The sequence below is a fragment of the Cuculus canorus genome, chromosome 33, assembly GCF_017976375.1.
Source record: "Cuculus canorus isolate bCucCan1 chromosome 33, bCucCan1.pri, whole genome shotgun sequence".
Lineage (NCBI taxonomy): Eukaryota > Metazoa > Chordata > Aves > Cuculiformes > Cuculidae > Cuculus > Cuculus canorus.
The window spans coordinates 1,342,883-1,362,037 of NC_071433.1; the positions used below are offsets into that span (position 1 = coordinate 1,342,883).

General features: G+C 62.9%; 1 protein-coding gene across 1 annotated transcript in view; it reads right to left on the reverse strand.

Moving 5' to 3' along the window:
* MYBPC2 (myosin binding protein C2) overlaps nt 1-19,155 on the reverse strand; it is a 52,890-nt gene that overhangs the window by 16,380 nt on the left and 17,355 nt on the right. The window contains exons 11-23 of the mRNA XM_054052306.1: nt 17,560-17,684; nt 16,118-16,223; nt 14,746-14,912; nt 13,097-13,262; nt 11,655-11,761; nt 10,097-10,126; nt 9,330-9,469; nt 8,196-8,355; nt 6,904-7,008; nt 4,752-4,940; nt 2,891-3,025; nt 308-475; nt 132-220 (exon numbers count right to left, since the gene is read on the reverse strand). Coding sequence (XP_053908281.1) covers nt 132-220; nt 308-475; nt 2,891-3,025; nt 4,752-4,940; nt 6,904-7,008; nt 8,196-8,355; nt 9,330-9,469; nt 10,097-10,126; nt 11,655-11,761; nt 13,097-13,262; nt 14,746-14,912; nt 16,118-16,223; nt 17,560-17,684 — 1,687 coding nt within the window. The remainder of the gene's footprint in view (nt 1-131; nt 221-307; nt 476-2,890; nt 3,026-4,751; nt 4,941-6,903; nt 7,009-8,195; nt 8,356-9,329; nt 9,470-10,096; nt 10,127-11,654; nt 11,762-13,096; nt 13,263-14,745; nt 14,913-16,117; nt 16,224-17,559; nt 17,685-19,155) is intronic.

Sequence of the window (19,155 nt, forward strand, 5' to 3'; positions counted from 1 at the left end):
TGGGTTGTCCTCATGGAGCTGTGGGGCAGAGTTCTCCCTATGGGGCAGAGTTCTCCCTATGGAGCTATGGGTCAGCGAGTTGTCCCGGCCACGCTGTGGGGCAGCGGCCGCGCCGTGGGGCAGCCCCTCACCTGGAAGGGGATGACGAGGTTGACCTGTTCCCCCACCCTCCGCACGTAGGTTTGCCGCAGGTGCCGGGGCAGACGGATTTTGGGGCGCTCTGTGGGGCAGAGATGACGCCGTGGGGTTGGAGCTTAAGCCATGGGGCCCCCGGCCCGCTATGGGGCTGCCCCCCACGGCCACCCACCCACGATCTCGCGGATGGTGACGGGCTGCGCCAGCGTGGCCGGGGGGCTCTTGCCGGCAATGTTCACCCCGATGACGCGGAAGAGGAGCTTCTCGCCCGTCGGGAGGCCGCGAACCGTGAAGCCACAGCGCTCCACCAGCTCCGTGTTGGCCGGGACCCACTCGTCAGCTGCGGGGAGACGCTTGGGGGTCAGGAGATACGGGCTTGGGGGGCACAGGGTTGAGGGATGTGGGGTTGGGGTCAATGGGGTGAAGGATATGGAGTTGGGGGTCAATGGGGTGAAGGAGATGGGGTTGGGGGTCAATGGGGTGAAGGATATGGGGTTGGGGTCAATGGGTTGAAGGATATGGGCTTGGGGGTCAATGGGGAGAATGATATGGAGTTGGGGTCAATGGGTTGAAGGATATGGGGTTGGGGGTCAATGGGGTGAAGGAGATGGGGTTGGGGTCAATGGGTTGAAGGATATGGAGTTGGGGTCAATGGGGTGAAGGAGATGGGGTTGGGGTCAATGGGTTGAAGGTGATGGGGTTGGGGGTCAATGGGTTGAGGGATATGGGGTTGGGGTCAATGGGGTGAAGGAGATGGGGTTGGGGTCAATGGGTTGAAGGATATGGGGTTGGGGTCAATGGGTTGAGGAATATGGGGTTGGGGGTCAATGGGTTGAAGGATATGGGGTTGGGGTCAATGGGGTGAAGGAGATGGAGTTGGGGGTCAATGGGTTGAGGGATATGGGGTTGGGGTCAATGGGTTGAAGGTGATGGGGTTGGGGTCAATGGGGTGAAGGATATGGAGTTGGGGGTCAATGGGTTGAGGGATATGGGGTTGGGGGTCAATGGGTTGAAGGTGATGGGGTTGGGGGTTAATGGGGTGAAGGATATGGAGTTGGGGTCAATGGGTTGAAGGATATGGGGTTGGGGTCAATGGGTTGAAGGTGATGGGGTTGGGGGTCAATGGGGTGAAGGATATGGGGTTGGGGGTCAATGGGTTGAAGGATATGGGGTTGGGGGTCAATAGGGTGAAGGTGATGGGGTTGGGGGTCAATGGGGTGAAGGATATGGGGTTGGGGTCAATGGGTTGAAGGATATGGGGTTGGGGGTCAATGGGGTGAAGGATATGGGGTTGGGGGTCAATGGGGTGAAGGAGATGGAGTTGGGGTCAATGGGGTGAAGGATATGGGGTTGGGGTCCCCATTGAGGCCTCCACCATCATTCTGGGTCCCCCCAAATTCAGATTCCCCCTCAATGTTGGGCTCCCCCTCAGGTTTTGGGGTCCCCCTTGGGTTTTGGGGTCCCCCCGGGTTTTGGGGTCCCCTCCTTGTTTCGGGGTCCCCTTATAGACCTCCCCCAGGTCCCCATTGAGGCCTCTACCATCATTCTGAGTCCCCTCAATTTCAGATTCCCCCTCAATTTTGGGCTCCCCGTCAGGTTTTGGGGTCCCCCCCGGGTTTTGGGGTCCCCCTCGAGTTTTGGGGTCCCCCCAGGGTTTTTGGGGTCCCCTCCTTGTTTCGGGGTCCCCTTATAGACCTCCCCCAGGTCCCCCTTGAGGCCTCCACCATCATTTTGGGTCCCCCCAGTTTCAGATTCCCCCTCAATTTTGGGCTCCCTCTCAGGTTTTGGGGTCCCCCCCGGGTTTTGGGGTCCCCCTCGAGTTTTGGGGTCCCCCCAGGGTTTTTGGGGTCCCCTCCTTGTTTCGGGGTCCCCTTATAGACCTCCCCCAGGTCCCCCTTGAGGCCTCCACCATCATTCTGGGTCCCCCCAATTTCAGATTCCCCCTCAATTTTGGGCTCCCTCTCAGGTTTTGGGGTCCCCCCCGGTTTTTGGGGTCCCCCTCGAGTTTTGGGGTCCCCCCAGGGTTTTTGGGGTCCCCTCCTTCTTTCGGGGTCCCCTTACAGAGCTCCCCCAGGTCCCCATTGAGGCCTCCACCATCATTCTGGGTCCCCCCAATTTCAGATTTCCCCTCAATTTTGGGCTCCCCCTCAGGTTTTGGGGTCCCCCCCAGGGTTTTAAGGTTCCCCTGGGGTTTTGGGGTCCCCTCCTTGTTTTGGGGTCCCCCCATCCCCTCCTTACAGATCTCCCCCAGGTCCCCATTGAGGCCTCCACCATCATTCTGAGTCCCCTCAATTTCAGATTCCCCCTCAATTTTGGGCTCCCTCTCAGGTTTTGGGGTCCCCCCCGGGTTTTGGGGTCCCCCCGGGTTTTGGGGTCCCCCCAGGGTTTTTGGGGTCCCCTCCTTGTTTCGGGGTCCCCTTATAGACCTCCCCCAGGTCCCCATTGAGGCCTCCACCATCATTCTGGGTCCCCCCAATTTCAGATTCCCCCTCAATTTTGGGCTCCTCCTCAAGTTTTGGGGTCCCCCCCGGTTTTTGGGGTCCCCCCCGGGTTTTGGGGTCCCCCCGGGGTTTTAGGGTCCCCTCCTTCTTTCGGGGTCCCCTTATAGACCTCCCCCAGGTCCCCATTGAGGCCTCCACCATCATTCTGAATCCCCTTGATTTCAGATTCCTCCTCAATGTTGGGCTCCCCCTCAGGTTCTGGGGTCCCCCCGGGGTTTTGGGGTCCCCCCCCGGTTTCGGGGTCCCCCACTCACTGCCCTCCTTGCAGTACTCCACCAAGTAGCCGTCGATGCCGCCGGCGCCCACGCGCTCGGGCGGGCGCCACTTGAGGGTGGCCGTGGTGTCGGTGACGTCCTCCAGCACCAGGTGGGTCGGTTCGCTCGTGGGGGCTGGGGGACCCCAAAAAATCACCCCCGAACCCCAAAAAAAATCATCCCCGGAACCCCAAAAAAATCACCCCCGGAATCCCCTAAAATCAGCCCCAAAACCCCCCAAAATCAGCCCCAAAACCCCCAAAAAATCATCCACAGAACCCCAAAAAATCATCCCCAGAACTCCAAAAAAATCATCCCCGGAACCCCCAAAAAATCATCCCCGGAACCCCAAAAAAATCATCCCCAGAACCCCCCAAAATCAGCCCCAAAAACCCCCAAAATCAGCCCCAAAACCCCCAAAAAATCATCCACAGAACCCCAAAAAATCATCCCCGGAACCCAAACAAATCACCCCTGGAACCCCAAAAAATCATCCCCGGAACCCCAAAAAAATCATCCCCAGAACCCCCCAAAATCAGCCCCAAAACCCCCCAAAATCAGCCCCAAAACCCCCAAAAAATCATCCCCGAAAGTGCCAAAAATCACCGCTAAAAATCATCTCCTTCACCCCAAAAATCAGCCCCGGAACCCCCAAAATCACCCCGAGAACCCCCAAATCACCTCCTTCACCCCAAAAATCACGCCTGGAAATCGCCAAAATTATCCCCTTCACCCCAAAAATCACCCTGAGAACCCCCAAAAATCACCTCCTTTACCCCAAAAATCGCCCCAAGAACCCCAAAAATCACCCCGAGAACCCCCAAAAATCACCCCGAGAATCCCCCAAATCACCTCCTTCACCCCAAAAATCACCTCTTCAACCCCAAAAAACACCTCTTGAACCTCCAAACCACCCCCTGCACCCCAAAAATCACCTCTGGAAACCCCCAAAACCCATCCCCTTCACCCCAAAAATCACCCCCGGAACCCCCCAAAATCACCCCCAAGAACCCCCAAAATCACCTCCTTCACCCCAAAAATCAGCCCTGGAATTCCCCAAAATTATCCCCTTCACCCCAAAAATCACCCCCAGAACCCCAAAAATCACCCCAAGAATCCCCCAAATCACCTCCTTCACCCCCAAAATCATCCCCTGCACCCCAAAAATCACCTCTTCAACCCCCAAAACCACCCCTTGAACCCCCAAACCACCCCCTGCACCCCAAAAATCACCTCTTCAACGCCCAAAACCCACCTCTTCAACCCCCAAAACCACCTCTTGAACCCCCAAACCACCCCCTGCACCCCAAAAATCACCTCTTCAACCCCCAAAAACACTCCCTTCACCCCAAACCCACGCTTTGAATCCACAAAACCACCCCCTGCACCCCAAAACCCACCTCTTCAACCCCCAAAAACTACCTCTTGAAGCCCCAAACCCACCCAGGACCCCCCAGATCCCCCCCAGGACCCCCAAAACACCTCCTCACAACCCCAGGACCCCCCAAACCTTCTCTTCTCCCCCCTCAACCTCCCCAGACAACCTCATCCCCCATTGATGGCCATGAAGGACTGGGAGACGCCAATGGCGTTGATGGCGAAGACGCCCATCCCGTAGAGCCCCCACCCCACCCAGGACCCCCCAAACCCCCCCAGGACCCCCAAAACACCTCCTCACAACCCCAGGACCCCCCAAACCTTCTCTTCTCCCCAGACAACCTCAACCCCCATTGATGGCCACGAAGGACTGGGAGACACCAACGGCGTTGATGGTGAAGATGCCCATCTCGTAGAGCCCCCACCCCACCCAGGACCCCCCAAATGCCCCCCGGGCCCCCCCAAAATGGCGTCGAGGACCCACCGATGGGCATGAAGGGTTGGGTGTTGTGGCTGGGCTGGGAGACGCCGATGGCGTTGACGGCGAAGACGCGCATCTCGTAGAGGACGCCCTCAATCATGCGCGTGGACTCGAAGGTGGTGGCCGTGTGGACCTCAAAGTTGAGCTTCATCCAACGCATGGAGCCCTTCTTCTTCCGCTCCACCAGGTACCCTGCGGAGACGATGGGGACACGCGTGGGACACCGCACGGGGACACGCGTGGGATGGGGGACGCGTGGGATGGGGGACGTGTGGGATGGGGACACGAGGGGGACACGAGTGGGGTGAGGGACACAAGGGGGACACGAGTGGGATGGGGGACATGATGGGGAGAGGGGACACCAGGAGGACACACGTGGGATGGGGGACACGAGAGGGACACGAGTGGGATGGGGACATGAGTAGGACACATATGAGTGGGGGGACACGAGGGGGACATGTGTAGAATGGGTGACACGGGTGGGATGGGGGACACGAGGGGGAGAGGGGACACCAGGAGGACACACGTGAGTTGGGAGACACGTGTGATGGGTGACACAAGGGGGACACATGTGGGATGGGGGACACGAGGGGGAGAGGGGACACCAGGAGGACACACGTGGGATGGGGGACACGAGTGGGATGGGGGACACGAGGGGGACACATGTGAGTGGGGGGACACGAGAGGGACACGTGTAGAATGGGTGACGTGGGATGGGGGACACAGGGGGACACGAGGGGGATGGAAGACGTGTGGGATGGGTGACGTGTGTGGGACACGTGTGGGATGGGGGACACCAGGGGGAGAGGGGACACCAGGAGGACACACATGGGATGGGAGAAATGAGAGGGACACGTGTGGGATGGGAGAAATGAGAGGGACACGTGTGTGATGGGTGACACGAGGGGGACACGAGTAGGACAGAGGACACGAGGAGGACACACATGGGTTGGGGGACACGAGTGGGTGGGGGGACACAAGTGGGAGAGGGGACACCAGGAGGACACGCGTGGGTTGGGAGACACGTGTGGGATGGGTGACATGAGGGGGACACATGAGTGGGGTGACACAGGGGGACACGTGTGGAATGGGTGACATATGGGATGGGTGACGTATGTAGGACACGTGTGGGATGGGGGACACGAGCGAGAAACGAGTGGGTGGGGTGATGTGTGGGAGAGGGGACACGAGGGGGACACGCGTGGGATGGGGGACACGAGAGGCACACGAGTGGGTTGGAAGACATGTGGGATGGGTGACGTGTGTGGGACACGTGTGGGATGGGGGACACGAGGGGGAGAGGGGACACGAAGGGGACACACGTGGGATGGGAGAAATGAGAGGGACACGTGTGGGATGGATGACACGAGGGGGACACGAGTAGGACAGAGGACACGAGGAGGACACACATGGGTTGGGGACACGAGTGGGATGGGGGACACGAGGGGGACACGTGTGAGTGGGGGGACACGAGAGGGAGAGGGGACACGAAGGGGACACACATGGGATGAGGGACACGTGGGATGGGGGACGCGTGTGGGACACGTGTGGGATGGGGGACACAAGGGGGACACGTGAGTGGGGTGACACGAGAGGGACGTGTGTAGAATGGGTGACACGGGTGGGATGGGGGACACGAGGGGGAGAGGGGACACCAGGAGGACACACGTGGGTTGGGGGACACGAGAGGGACACGAGTGGGATGGGTGACATGGGTGGGATGGGGGACACAAGGGGGACACTGGTGGGTGGGGGGACACGAGTGGGAGAAGGGACATGAGGAGGACACGCGTGGGTTGGGAGATGTGGGATGGGTGACATGAGAGGGACACGAGTGGGATGGGTGACACGAAGGGGACACGTGTGGGATGGGTGACATGCGATGGGGGACACGAGGGACATATGAGTGGGGTGACACGAGAGGGACACGGGTGGAATGGGTGACACGGGTGGGATGGGGGACACGAGGGGGACACGAGTGGGATGGGAGATGTGTCATGGGTGACACGAGGGGGACGTGTGTGAGATGGGGGACACGGGTGGGAGAGGGGACACGAGGGGGCCACGCGTGGGTTGGGACATACGTGTGGGATTGGGGACACACGAGGGGGTCACGCGTGGGTGGGTGACACGGGTGGGGACAGGGGGGGCTCACCGGTGACGGGCTGTCCCCCGTCGTACTTTGGGGGGTCCCAGACCAGCGTGGCCCAATCCTCGCCCACCGCGGTGACGCGCACGGCCTCGGGGGGGTCGGGGACATCTGCGGGGCACGGGGGGACACGTGGGGACACGGGGGGACACGGGGGGACACAGGGGGACAGGCACTCCCCGTCCTCATGGCCTCTGTGGCCCCATGTCTCTGTGTCCTCGTGTCCCCACATCCCCATGTCCCCATGTCCCCATGTCCTCATGTCCCCGTTTTCCTATGTCCCCAACTCCATGTCCTCTTGTCCCCATGTCCCCATGTCCCCGTGTCCCCATGTCCTCTTGTCCCCATGTCCTCAGCTCCCCATGTCCTCTTGTCCTCATGTCCCTCTGTCCCCATGTCCCCATGTCCTCATGTCCCCACGTCCTCGTGTCCTCGTGTCCCCATGTCTCCATGTCCTCATCCCCATGTCCCCATGTCCCTCAGCTCTGGGTGTCCACATCCCCATGTCCTCAGCTCCATGTCCTCTTCTCCCCATGTCCTCTTGTCCCTGTGTCCCCATGTCCCCATGTCCTCGTGTCCCCATGTCCCTGTGTCCCTGTGTCCCCATGTCCCCATGTCCTCGTGTCCCCATGTCCCTGTGTCCCTGTGTCCCCATGTCCTCGTGTCCCCATGTCCCTGTGTCCCTGTGTCCCCATGTCCTTGTGTCCTCATGTCCCCATGTCCCCATGTGCCCACATCTTCTTGTCCCCATGTCCCTCTGTCCCCGTGTCCCCATGTCCTCATGTCCCCACGTCCTCGTGTCCTCGTGTCCCCATGTCCCCTCATCCCCATGTCCCCATGTCCCTCAGCTCTGGGTGTCCACATCCCCATGTCCTCAGCTCCATGTCCTCTTGTCCCCATGTCCTCTTGACCCTGTGTCCCCATGTCCCCATGTCCCTGTGTCCCCATGTCCTCTTGTCCCCATGTCCCCCTGTTCCTGTGTCCCTGTGTCCCCATGCCCCCATGTCCTCAGCTCAATGTCCTCTTGTCCCCATGTCCCCTCATCCCCATGTCCCTATGTCTTCTTGTCCTCATGTCCCCACGTCCCTCAGCTCTGGGTGTCCATATCCCCATGTCCCCATCTCCCCATGTCCCCATGTCCCCACCTCCCCGTGTCCCCATGTCCCCACCTCCCCGTGTCCCCATGTCCCCATGTCCCCATGTCTCCATGTCCCCACCTCCCCACGTCCCCATGTCCCCACGTCCCCATCCCCTCGTCCCCTCGTCCCCTCGGTGTCCCCGCGGTGTCCCCTCCGTACCGACCACCTTGAGGAAGATGGTGGCGGTGTCCTCCCCGGCGGGGTTTGTCACGCGGATGGTGTAGCGTCCCTCGTCCCCGCGCTCGGCGCTCTCGATGACGAAGCTGCTCAGCTCCTTCTGGTCCTGCAGGTGCGCCCGACCCTCGCGGGCCGTGAACTCCTGGGGACACGGGGACATCAGCGGGGACAGCGGGGACATGGGGGACATCGGGGACATTGGGGTCAATGGGGGCATTGGGGACATTGGGGTCATTGGGGACATTGGGGGTCATTGGGGGCATTGGGGGCATTGGGGACATTGGGGACATTGGGGGACATTGGGGGCATTGGGGGCATTGGGGACATTGGGGACATTGGGGTCAATGGGGACATTGGGGACATTGGGGTCAATGGGGACATTGGGGTCAATGGGGACATTGGGGACATTGGGGGCATTGGGGGCATTGGGGTCAATGGGGGCATTGGGGGCATTGGGGTCAATGGGGGCATTGGGGACATTGGGGGCATTGGGGTCAATGGGGACATTGGGGACATTGGGGGCATTGGGGGACATTGAGGACATTGGGGGCATTGGGGGCATTGGGGACATTGGGGGCATTGGGGGACATTGAGGACATTGGGGGCATTGGGGTCAATGGGGACATTGGGGGCATTGGGGACATTGGGGGCAATGGGGACATTGGGGGCATTGGGGGCATTGGGGTCAATGGGGGCATTGGGGACATTGGGGACATTGGGGGCATTGGGGTCAATGGGGGCATTGGGGACATTGGGGGCATTGGGGGCATTGGGGTCAATGGGGGCATTGGGGTCATTGGGGACATTGGGGACATTGGGGGCATTGGGGGCATTGGGGACATTGGGGGCATTGGGGACATTGGGGTCAATGGGGACATTGGGGGCATTGGGGACATTGGGGTCAATGGGGACATTGGGGGCATTGGGGACATTGGGGACATTGGGGGCATTGGGGTCAATGGGGACATTGGGGTCAATGGGGACATTGGGGGCATTGGGGGCATTGGGGGCATTGGGGGCATTGGGGTCAATGGGGACATTGGGGGCAGGGGGTTACAGACGGGGGGTGACAGATGGGGGGGGACAGACAGGGGGTGACGGGGGGGACAGGGCCACCTCGTCCCCTTTCATCCAGGTGACGGTGGGCGCGGGTTCCCCCGAGATGGGGACATCGAGGCGCAGTTTGTTCCCCGCCACCACCACCAAAGTGTTCTCCTTGGCCGCCCCCGAGCAGTCCAGGTGGATCTTGGGGGGCTCTGGGAGGGGGGGCACAGGGACCCCTCAGCTCCTGCCCCACAGCTGCCCCACAGCTGCCCCACATCTGTCCCACATCCTGACCCACATCTGCCCCACAGCTGCCCCACATCTGTCCCACATCTGCCCCACAGCTGCCCCACATCTGCCCCACATCCCCCATCCCACCACCCCAGGTTCTCCTCAGCAGCCCCCGAGCGGTCCAAGTGGATCTTGGGGGGCTCTGGGAGAGGGGCACAGGGACCCCTCAGCTCCTGCCCCACAGCTGCCCCACAGCTGCCCCACATCTCCCCATCCCACCACCCCACGTTCTCCTTAGCCGCCCCCGAGTGGTCCAGGTGGATCTTGGGGGGCTCTGGGAGGGGGGGCACAGGGACCCCTCAGCTCCTGCTCCATATCTGCCCCACATTCTGCCCCACAGCTGCCCCACATCTGCCCCACATTCTGACCCACATCTGCCCCACATCCACCCCACATCCCCCCCATCCCACCACCCCACGTTCTCCTCAGCCGCTCCCGAGGAGTCCAGGTGGATCTTGGGGGGCTCGGGGAGGGGGTCACAGGGACCCCTCAGCTCCTGCCCCACATCTGCCCCACAGCTGCCCCACAGCTGCCCCACAGGCTCTCACCTTGCTTAGGGACGTACTCCACTTTGATCTCTGTGTGTGGGGAGGAAAGGGTTAAGGGAGGAGTGAACCCCAAATGACCTCAGAGACCCCCCCAAGTGTGACCCCCCCCAAGTGCCCCTCAGCCCCCCAAGTGCCCCCCAAGTGCCCTCCAAGTGCTCCTCAGCCCCCCAAGTGCCCCCCAAGTGCCCCCCAAGTGCCCCCCAAGTACCCCCCAAGTGCCCCCAAGTGCCCCACAAGTACCCCCCAAGTGCCCCCAAGTGCCCCCCAAGTGCCCCCAAAGTGTCCCTCAGCCCCCCAAGTGCCCCCCAAGTGCCCCCCCAGTGCCCCACAAGTGCCCCCAAGTGCCCCCAAGTGCCCCACAAGTACCCCCAAAGTGCCCCTCAGCCCCCCAAGTGCCCCCCAAGTACCCCCCAAGTACCCCCAAGTGCCCCCAAGTGCCCCCAAGTACCCCCAAAGTGCCCCTCAGCCCCCCAAGTACCCCCCAAGTGCCCCCCAAGTGCCCCTCAGCCCCCCAAGTGCCCTCCAAGTGTCCCCAAGTGCCCCCCAAGTACCCCCCAAGTGCCCCACAAGTACCCCCAAAGTGCCCCTCAGCCCCCCAAGTGCCCCCAAGTACCCCCCAAGTGCCCCCCAGTGCCCCCCAGCGCCCCCCAGTGCCCCCCCAGTGCCCCCCAGTGCCCCCCAGTGCCCCCCCAGTGCCCCCCAGTGCCCCCCAGCGCCCCCCAAGTGCCCTCCAAGCGCCCCCCAAGTGCCCCCCAGTGCCCCCCAGTGCCCCCCCAGTGCCCCCCCAGTGCCCCCCAGTGCCCCCCAAGTGCCCCCCAGTGCCCCCCCAGTGCCCCCCAGTGCCCCCCAGTGCCCCCCAAGTGCCCCCCCAGTGCCCCCCAGTGCCCCCCAGTGCCCCCCCAGCGCCCCCCCAGTGCCCCCCAGTGCCCCCCAAGTGCCCCTCAGCCCCCCCAGTGCCCCCCCAGTGCCCCCCCGGTGCCTCCCAAGTGCCCCCAAGTGCCCCACAAGTACCCCCAAAGTGCCCCTCAGCCCCCCAAGTGCCCCCAAAGGGCCCCTCAACCCCCCCAGTGCCCCCCAAGTGCCCCCCAAGTGCCCCCCAAGTGCCCCTCAGCCCCCCCAGTGCCCCCCCAGTGCCCCCCCGGTGCCTCCCAAGTGCCCCCAAGTGCCCCCAAGTACCCCCCAAGTGCCCTCCAAGTGCCCCTCAGCCCCCCCAATGCCCCCCAAGTGCCCCCCCAGCGCCCCCCAGTGCCCCCCCAGTGCCCCCCAGTGCCCCCCAGCGCCCCCCCAGTGCCCCCCCAGTGCCCCCCAGTGCCCCCCAGTGCCCCCCAAGTGCCCCTCAGCCCCCCCAGTGCCCCCCCAGTGCCCCCCCGGTGCCCCCCAAGTGCCCCCAAGTACCCCCCAAGTGCCCTCCAAGTGCCCCTCAGCCCCCCCAATGCCCCCCAAGTGCCCCCCCGTGCCCCCCAGTGCCCCCCAGTGCCCCCCCAGTGCCCCCCAAGTGCCCCCCCAGTGCCCCCCCAGTGCCCCCCAGTGCCCCCCAGTGCCCCCCAAGCGCGGGCACCGAGGAAGTTGAGTTTGGCGGAGAGGGAGAGGGCGTAGCCGTCGGGGATGAAGGTGTAGTCGCCCTCATCCTCGGGACGGACATCGTCGATCACCAATTTGTGGATCCTGAGGGACGCGGCCGTGGGTCAGAGATCCCCTCCAGCCCCACAGCGACCTCCGACCACCCCCGGGACCCCCACGGGCATCTCCAGCACCTCCAAAACCACCCCGAGAACCCCTTGAGGAGCTCCAACCACCCCGAGATGCCCCCATGGAGGTCTCCAACCACCTCAAGAACCCCTTGAGGAGCTCCAACCACCCCGAGATCCCTCCATGGTGGTCTCCAACCACCCCAAGAACCTCTTGAGGAGCTCCAACCACCCCAAGATGCCCCCATGGGGGTCTTCAACCACCCCGAGAACCCCTCGAGGAGCTCCAACCACCCCAAGATGCCCCCATGGGAGTCTCCAACCACCCTGAGAACCCCTCGAGGAGCTCCAACCACCCCAAGATCCCTCCATGGGGGTCTTCAACCACCCCGAGAACCCCTTGGGGAGCTCCAACCACCCTGAGAACCCCCTATGGTGGTCTCCAACCACCCTGAGAAACCCTTGAGGAGCTCCAACCACCACAAGAACCCCCCATGGGGGTCTCCAACCACCTCAAGAACCCCTTGAGGAGCTCCAACCACCCTGAGATCCCTCCATGGGGGTCTCCAACCACCCCAAGAACCTCTTGAGGAGCTCCAACCACCCCGAGATCCCCCCATGGGGGTCTCCAATCAACCTGGGAACCCCTTGAGGAGCTCCAACCACCCCAAGATCCCTCCATGGGGGTCTCCAACCACCTCGAGAACCTCTTGAGGAGCTCCAACCACCCCGAGATGCCCCTATGGGGGTCTTCAACCACCCCGAGAACCCCTTGAGGAGCTCCAACCACCCCAAGAACTCCCCATGGGGGTCTTCAACCACCCCAAGAACCCCTTGAGGAGCTCCAACCACCCCAAGATCCCTCCATGGGGGTCTTCAACCACCCTGAGAACCTCTTGAGGAGCTCCAACCACCCCAAGAACCCCCCATGGGGGTCTCCAACCACCCCGAGAACCTCTTGAGGAGCTCCAACCACCCCAAGAACCCCCCATGGTGGTCTCCAACCACCCCAAGAACCTCTTGAGGAGCTCCAACCACCCCAAGATGCCCCCATGGGAGTCTCCAACCACCCCAAGAACCCTTTGAGGAGCTCCAACCACCCTGAGAACCCCCTATGGTGGTCTTCAACCACCCCGAGAACCCCCTGAGGAGCTCCAACCACCCCAAGATCCCTCCATGGGGGTCTCCAACCACCCCAAGATCCCTCCATGGTGGTCTCCAACCACCTCGAGAACCTCATGGATGGTTCCAACGTCTCCCAGACCCCCATGGGTGCCCACCAGCCCCATGGAGACCTCCGCGAGGTCCTCACCTGCCGGTGTGGGAGATGTGGATGCGTTTGCTGGGTCGGACCTCCACCCCGTTCTTGAACCAGCGTCCCGTCACCTTCTCGTCGGACACCTCACACTTGAAGACCGCCTGTTCGGTCGCCTGCACCGTCAGGTCGGCGATGTCCTGCAGGACCTCCAGCTGCTTCTCTGGGGGGGGCGGACACGCAGCGTTGGAGACATCTGGAGGCTCCGGCACTCCAGGAACCTCCCTGAGATCCCACCAGGGAAACCTCTGGAACCTTCTGGAGATCCTTTGACCTCCAGGAACCCCCCTGAGATCCCACCAGGGAAACCCCGGGGACCTCCTGGAGATCCTTTGACCTCCAGGAACCTTCTGAGATCCCATCAGGAGACTCTCTGCCCACGCAGGAACCCTCTGAGATCCCACCAGGGAAACCTCGGGGCCTCCTGGAGATGCTTTGACCTCCAGGAACCTCCTGAGATCCCATCAGGAGACCCTTTGCCCCCACTGGGACCCTCCTGAGATCCCACCAGGGAAACCTCAGGGCCTCCTGGAGACCCTCTGCCCACCCAGGAACCCCCTGAGATCCCACCAGGGAAACCCTGGGGCCTCCTGGAGATCCTTTGACCTCCAGGAACCTTTTGAGATCCCATCAGGAGACCCTTTGCCCCCACTGGGACCCCCTGAGATCCCACCAAGAAACCCCTGGAACCTCCTGGGGATCCTCTGACCCACCGAGACCCCTCCGAGATCCCACCAGGGAACCTCTGGGACCTCCTGGAGATCCTTTGACCTTCAGGAACCTCTCGAGATCCCACCAGGGAATCCCAGGACCTCCTGGTGACCCTCTGCTCCTCCTGGAACCCCCTGAGATCCCACCAGGGAAACCCCAGGACCTCCTGGAGATCCCCAAGCACCCCTGGAACCTCCTGGATGTCCCTATGGACTCTTCAGCATCTCCTGAGCCTCCAAAGGGACTTGCAGTCACCCCCAAATGTCTCCTGGACTTCCCGTGGGATCCTCTGGAGAACCCCCAGACCTCTTGGGGACCTCCTGGGCACACCTGGGATCTCCTGGCCATCACCCACGGACCCTCCAGCACCTCTTGGACCTCCAAAGGGCCCTTCCAAACATCTCCTGGACCTCCAAAGGGCCCTTCTGAACATCTCCTGGACCTCCAAAGGGCCCTTCCAAACATCTCCTGGACCTCCAAAGGGCCCTTCTGAACATCTCCTGGACCTCCAAAGGGCCCTTCCAAACATCTCCTGGACCTCCAAAGGGCCCTTCTGAACATCTCCTGGACCTCCAAAGGGCCCTTCCAAACATCTCCTGGACCTCCAAAGGGCCCTTCTGAACATCTCCTGGACCTCCAAAGGTTCCTCCAAACATCTCCTGGACCTCCAAAGGGCCCTTCTGAACATCTCCTGGACCTCCAAAGGGCCCTTCTGAACATCTCCTGGACCTCCAAAGGGCCCTTCTGAACATCTCCTGGACCTCCAAAGGGCCCTTCTGAACATCTCCTGAACCTCCAAAGGGCCCTTCTGAACATCTCCTGGACCTCCAAAGGTTCCTCCAAACATCTCCTGGACCTCCAAAGGGCCCTTCTGAACATCTCCTGGACCTCCTGGAGCCTCTGCAGCTCCGTTGGTGGCCCTCGAGGACCTCTACCTTCCACGATGACCTCGGCCTCGCTCTCGCCGCCGTTGGTCATGATCTTGTAGCGCCCCGTGTCCTCCTTGGTGGCCTCGTTGATGATGAGGTAGTGCTTCTTCCCGTCCTTCTTGAAGCGGTACTTGAAGGTCTCCTCTCGGGTGAGTTCCACCCCGTCCTTCATCCTGGGGGTGGGGGTGGACACGGGGAGGTGGAGATGGACACGAGGAGGTGGGGATGGACACGAGGAGGTGGAGATGGACACGAGGAGGTGGAGATGGACACGAGGAGGTGGGGATGGACACGAGGAGGTGGAGATGGACACGAGGAGATGGACACGAGGAGGTGGGGATGGACACGAGGAGGTGGAGATGGACACGAGGAGGTGGAGATGGACACGAGGAGGTGGAGATGGACACGGGGAGGTGGGGATGGACACGAGGAGATGGGGATGGACACGAGGAGATGGAGATGGACACGAGGAGGTGGAGATGGACACGAGGAGGTGGGGATGGACACGAGGAGGTGGGGATGGACACGAGGAGGTGGAGATGGACACGAGGAGATGGGGATGGACACGAGGAGGTGGAGATGGACACGAGGAGGTGGGGATGGACACGAGGAGGTGGGGATGGACACGAGGAGGTGGGGATGGACACGAGGAGGTGGAGATGGACACGAGGAGATGGGGATGGACACGAGGAGGTGGAGATGGACACGAGGAGGTGGGGATGGACACGAGGAGGTGGGGATGGACACGAGGAGGTGGAGATGGACACGAGGAGGTGGGGATGGACACGAGGAGATGGGGATGGACACGAGGAGGTGGAGATGGACACGAGGAGATGGACACGAGGAGGTGGAGATGGACACGAGGAGATGGACACGAGGAGGTGGAGATGGACACGAGGAGGTGGAGATGGACACGAGGAGATGGACACGAGGAGGTGGGGATGGACACGAGGAGATGGACACGAGGAGGTGGGGATGGACACGAGGAGATGGACACGAGGAGGTGGAGATGGACACGAGGAGGTGGGGATGGACACGAGGAGGTGGGGATGGACACGGGGAGGTGGGGATGGACACGAGGAGGTGGAGATGGACACGAGGAGGTGGAGATGGACACGAGGAGGTGGGGATGGACACGAGGAGGTGGGGATGGACACGAGGAGGTGGAGATGGACACGAGGAGGTGGAGATGGACACGAGGAGGTGGGGATGGACACGAGGAGGTGGAGATGGACACGAGGAGGTGGAGATGGACACGAGGAGGTGGAGATGGACACGAGGAGGTGGAGATGGACACGGGGAGGTGGGGATGGACACGAGGAGGTGGGGATGGACACGGGGAGGTGGGGATGGACGCTCCCCGGTGGTGTCCTCTTACCACATGACCTGGGCGCCCTCCTCGGAGACCTCGGCCTCCAGGACCACGCGGTCGCCCACGAGCACCTGCTGGTCGTCCAGGCCCTTGGCGATGGTCACCGGGGGTTCTGGGGGGACACTGAGGGTCAGGGGACACCTGGTGGCCATCGGTGGTCCCCAGTGCCTCTGAGTGGCCGTGGGTGGCTGGAGGTCACCACGGGGGGTTGTGGGTGGCCATGGGTGACCATGGGTGACCATGAGTGGCTGTAGGTGGCCCAAGGTGGACATAGGTGGCCATGGGTGGCCACAGGTGGCCGTAGCTGGCCATTGGTGGCCCAAGGTGACCATGGGTGGCCCAAGGTGGCCGTTGGTGGCTGCAGGTGGCCCAAGGCGACCATGGGTGGCCCAAGGTGACCATAGGTCGCCATGGATGCCCATGGGTGGCTGTTGGTGGCCCAAGATGACCATAGGTGGCCCAAGTTGGCCGTTGGTGGCCTAAGGTGGCTCAAGGTGACCATGGGTGGCTGTTGGTGGCCCAAGGTGACCGTAGGTGACCATAGGTGGCCATGGGTGGCTGTTGGTGGCCATGGGTGGCCATAGGTGGCCATGGGTGACTGTAGGTGGCCCAAGGTGGCCGTAGGTGACAATGGGTGGCCATGAGTGGCTGTAGTTGGCCCAAGGTGACCGTAGGTGGCCATAGGTGGCCATAGGTGGCCATGGGTGGCTGTAGGTGGCCCAAGGTGACCATAGGTGACCATGGGTGGCCATGGGTGGCTGCAGGTGGCCATAGGTGGCCATAGGTGGCCATGGGTGACCATGGGTGGCTGTTGGTGGCCCAAGGTGACCATAGGTGACCATGGATGCCCATGGGTGGCTGTAGGTGGCCCAAGATGACCATGGGTGGCCCAAGGTGGCCGTAGGTGGCTCTTGGTGGCCTAAGGTGGCCATGGGTGACCATGGGTGACCATGGGTGGCTGTTGGTGGCCCAAGGTGACCATGGGTGGCCATGGGCGGCCATGGGTGGCCGCAGGTGGCCGTAGCTAGCCATTGGTGGCCCAAGGTGACCATGGGTGGCCCAAGGTGGCCATAGGTGACCATAGGTGACCATGGGTGGCTGTTGGTGGCCCAAGGTGACCATAGGTGGCCATGGGTGGCTGTAGGTGGCCCAAGGTGACCATAGGTGACCATGGGTGACCATGGGTGGCTGTTGGTGGCCCAAGGTGGCCCAAGGTGACTATAGGTGACCATGGGTGGCCCAAGGTGACCATGGATGCCCATAAGTGGCTGTTGGTGGCCCAAGGTGACCATAGGTGGCCCAAGATGACCATGGGTGGCCCAAGGTGGCCGTAGGTGGCCGTTGGTGGCCGTTGGTGGCCGTTGGTGGCCGGTGGTGGCCCGTTGGTGGCCGTTGGTGGCCGTTGGTGGCCCCGTTGGTGGCCCGTTGGTGGCCCGTTGGTGGCCCACCTTTGACGAAGACCTCGGTGAAGCACTTCTCGTCGTTGACGCGGCACTCGTAGGCGGCGTCGTCGGCCAAAGAGCACTTCTGGATGGTGAGGATGCGCTTGAGCCCCACGTTCTCAAAGACGTATCTGAGGGTATCGGGGGGCACCGGATTGAGGGGGGCACCGGGGACAGTGGGGGACATTGGGGGGACAGTGGGGGGACAGCATTGAGGGGGGCACCGGGGACAGTGGGGGACATTGGGGGGACACTGGGGGGACAGCATTGAGGGGGGCACCGGGGACAGTGGGGGGGCACCGGATTGAGGGGGGCACCGGGGACATTGGGGGGACCCCGGATTGAGGGGGGCACCGGGAGGGTATCGGGGGACAGCATTGAGGGGGGCACCGGGGGGTATTGGGGGGACAGCGGATTGAGGGGGGCACCGGGGACATTGGGGGGACAGCATTGAGGGGGGCACCGGGGGGTATTGGGGGGACAGCGGATTGAGGGGGGCACCGGGGGGTATTGGGGGGACACCGGATTGAGGGGGGCACCGGGGACATTGGGGGGACAGCATTGAGGGGGGCACCGGGGGGTATTGGGGGGACAGCGGATTGAGGGGGGCACCGGGGGGTATTGGGGGGACAGCGGATTGAGGGGGGCACCGGGGACATTGGGGGACAGCGGATTGAGGGGGACACCGGGAGGATATTGGGGGGACAGCATTGAGGGGGACACCGGGAGGGTATTGGGGGGACAGCATTGAGGGGGGCACGGGGACATTGGGGGACACCGGGTTGAGGGGGGCACCGGGGACATTGGGGGGACAGCGGATTGAGGGGGGCACCGGGGACATTGGGGGGACATTGGATTGAGGGGGGCACCGGGGGACATTGGGGGACAGCATTGAGGGGGGCACCGGGGACATTGGGGGACAGCGGATTGAGGGGGGCACCGGGGACATTGGGGGGACATTGGATTGAGGGGGGCACCGGGGGACATTGGGGGACAGCATTGAGGGGGGCACCGGGGACATTGGGGGACAGCATTGAGGGGGGCACCGGGGGACATTGGGGGACACCGGATTGAGGGGGGCACCGGGGACATTGGGGGACAGCATTGAGGGGGGCACCGGGGACATTGGGGGGACAGCGGATTGAGGGGGGCACCGGGGGACATTGGGGGGACAGCGGATTGAGGGGGGCACCGGGGGACATTGGGGGGACAGCGGATTGAGGGGGGCACCGGGGACATTGGGGGACAGCGGATTGAGGGGGGCACCGGGGACATTGGGGGGACATTGGATTGAGGGGGGCACCGGGGGACATTGGGGGGACACCGCATTGAGGGGGGCACCGGGGAGGGTATTGGGGGGACAGCATTGAGGGGGGCACCGGGGGACATTGGGGGGACAGCGGATTGAGGGGGGCACCGGGGACATTGGGGGGACAGCGGATTGAGGGGGGCACCGGGGGACATTGGGGGGACAGCATTGAGGGGGGCACCGGGGACATTGGGGGACAGCGGATTGAGGGGGGCACCGGGGACATTGGGGGGACAGCGGTTTGAGGGGGGCACCGGGGACATTGGGGGGACAGCGGATTGAGGGGGGCACCG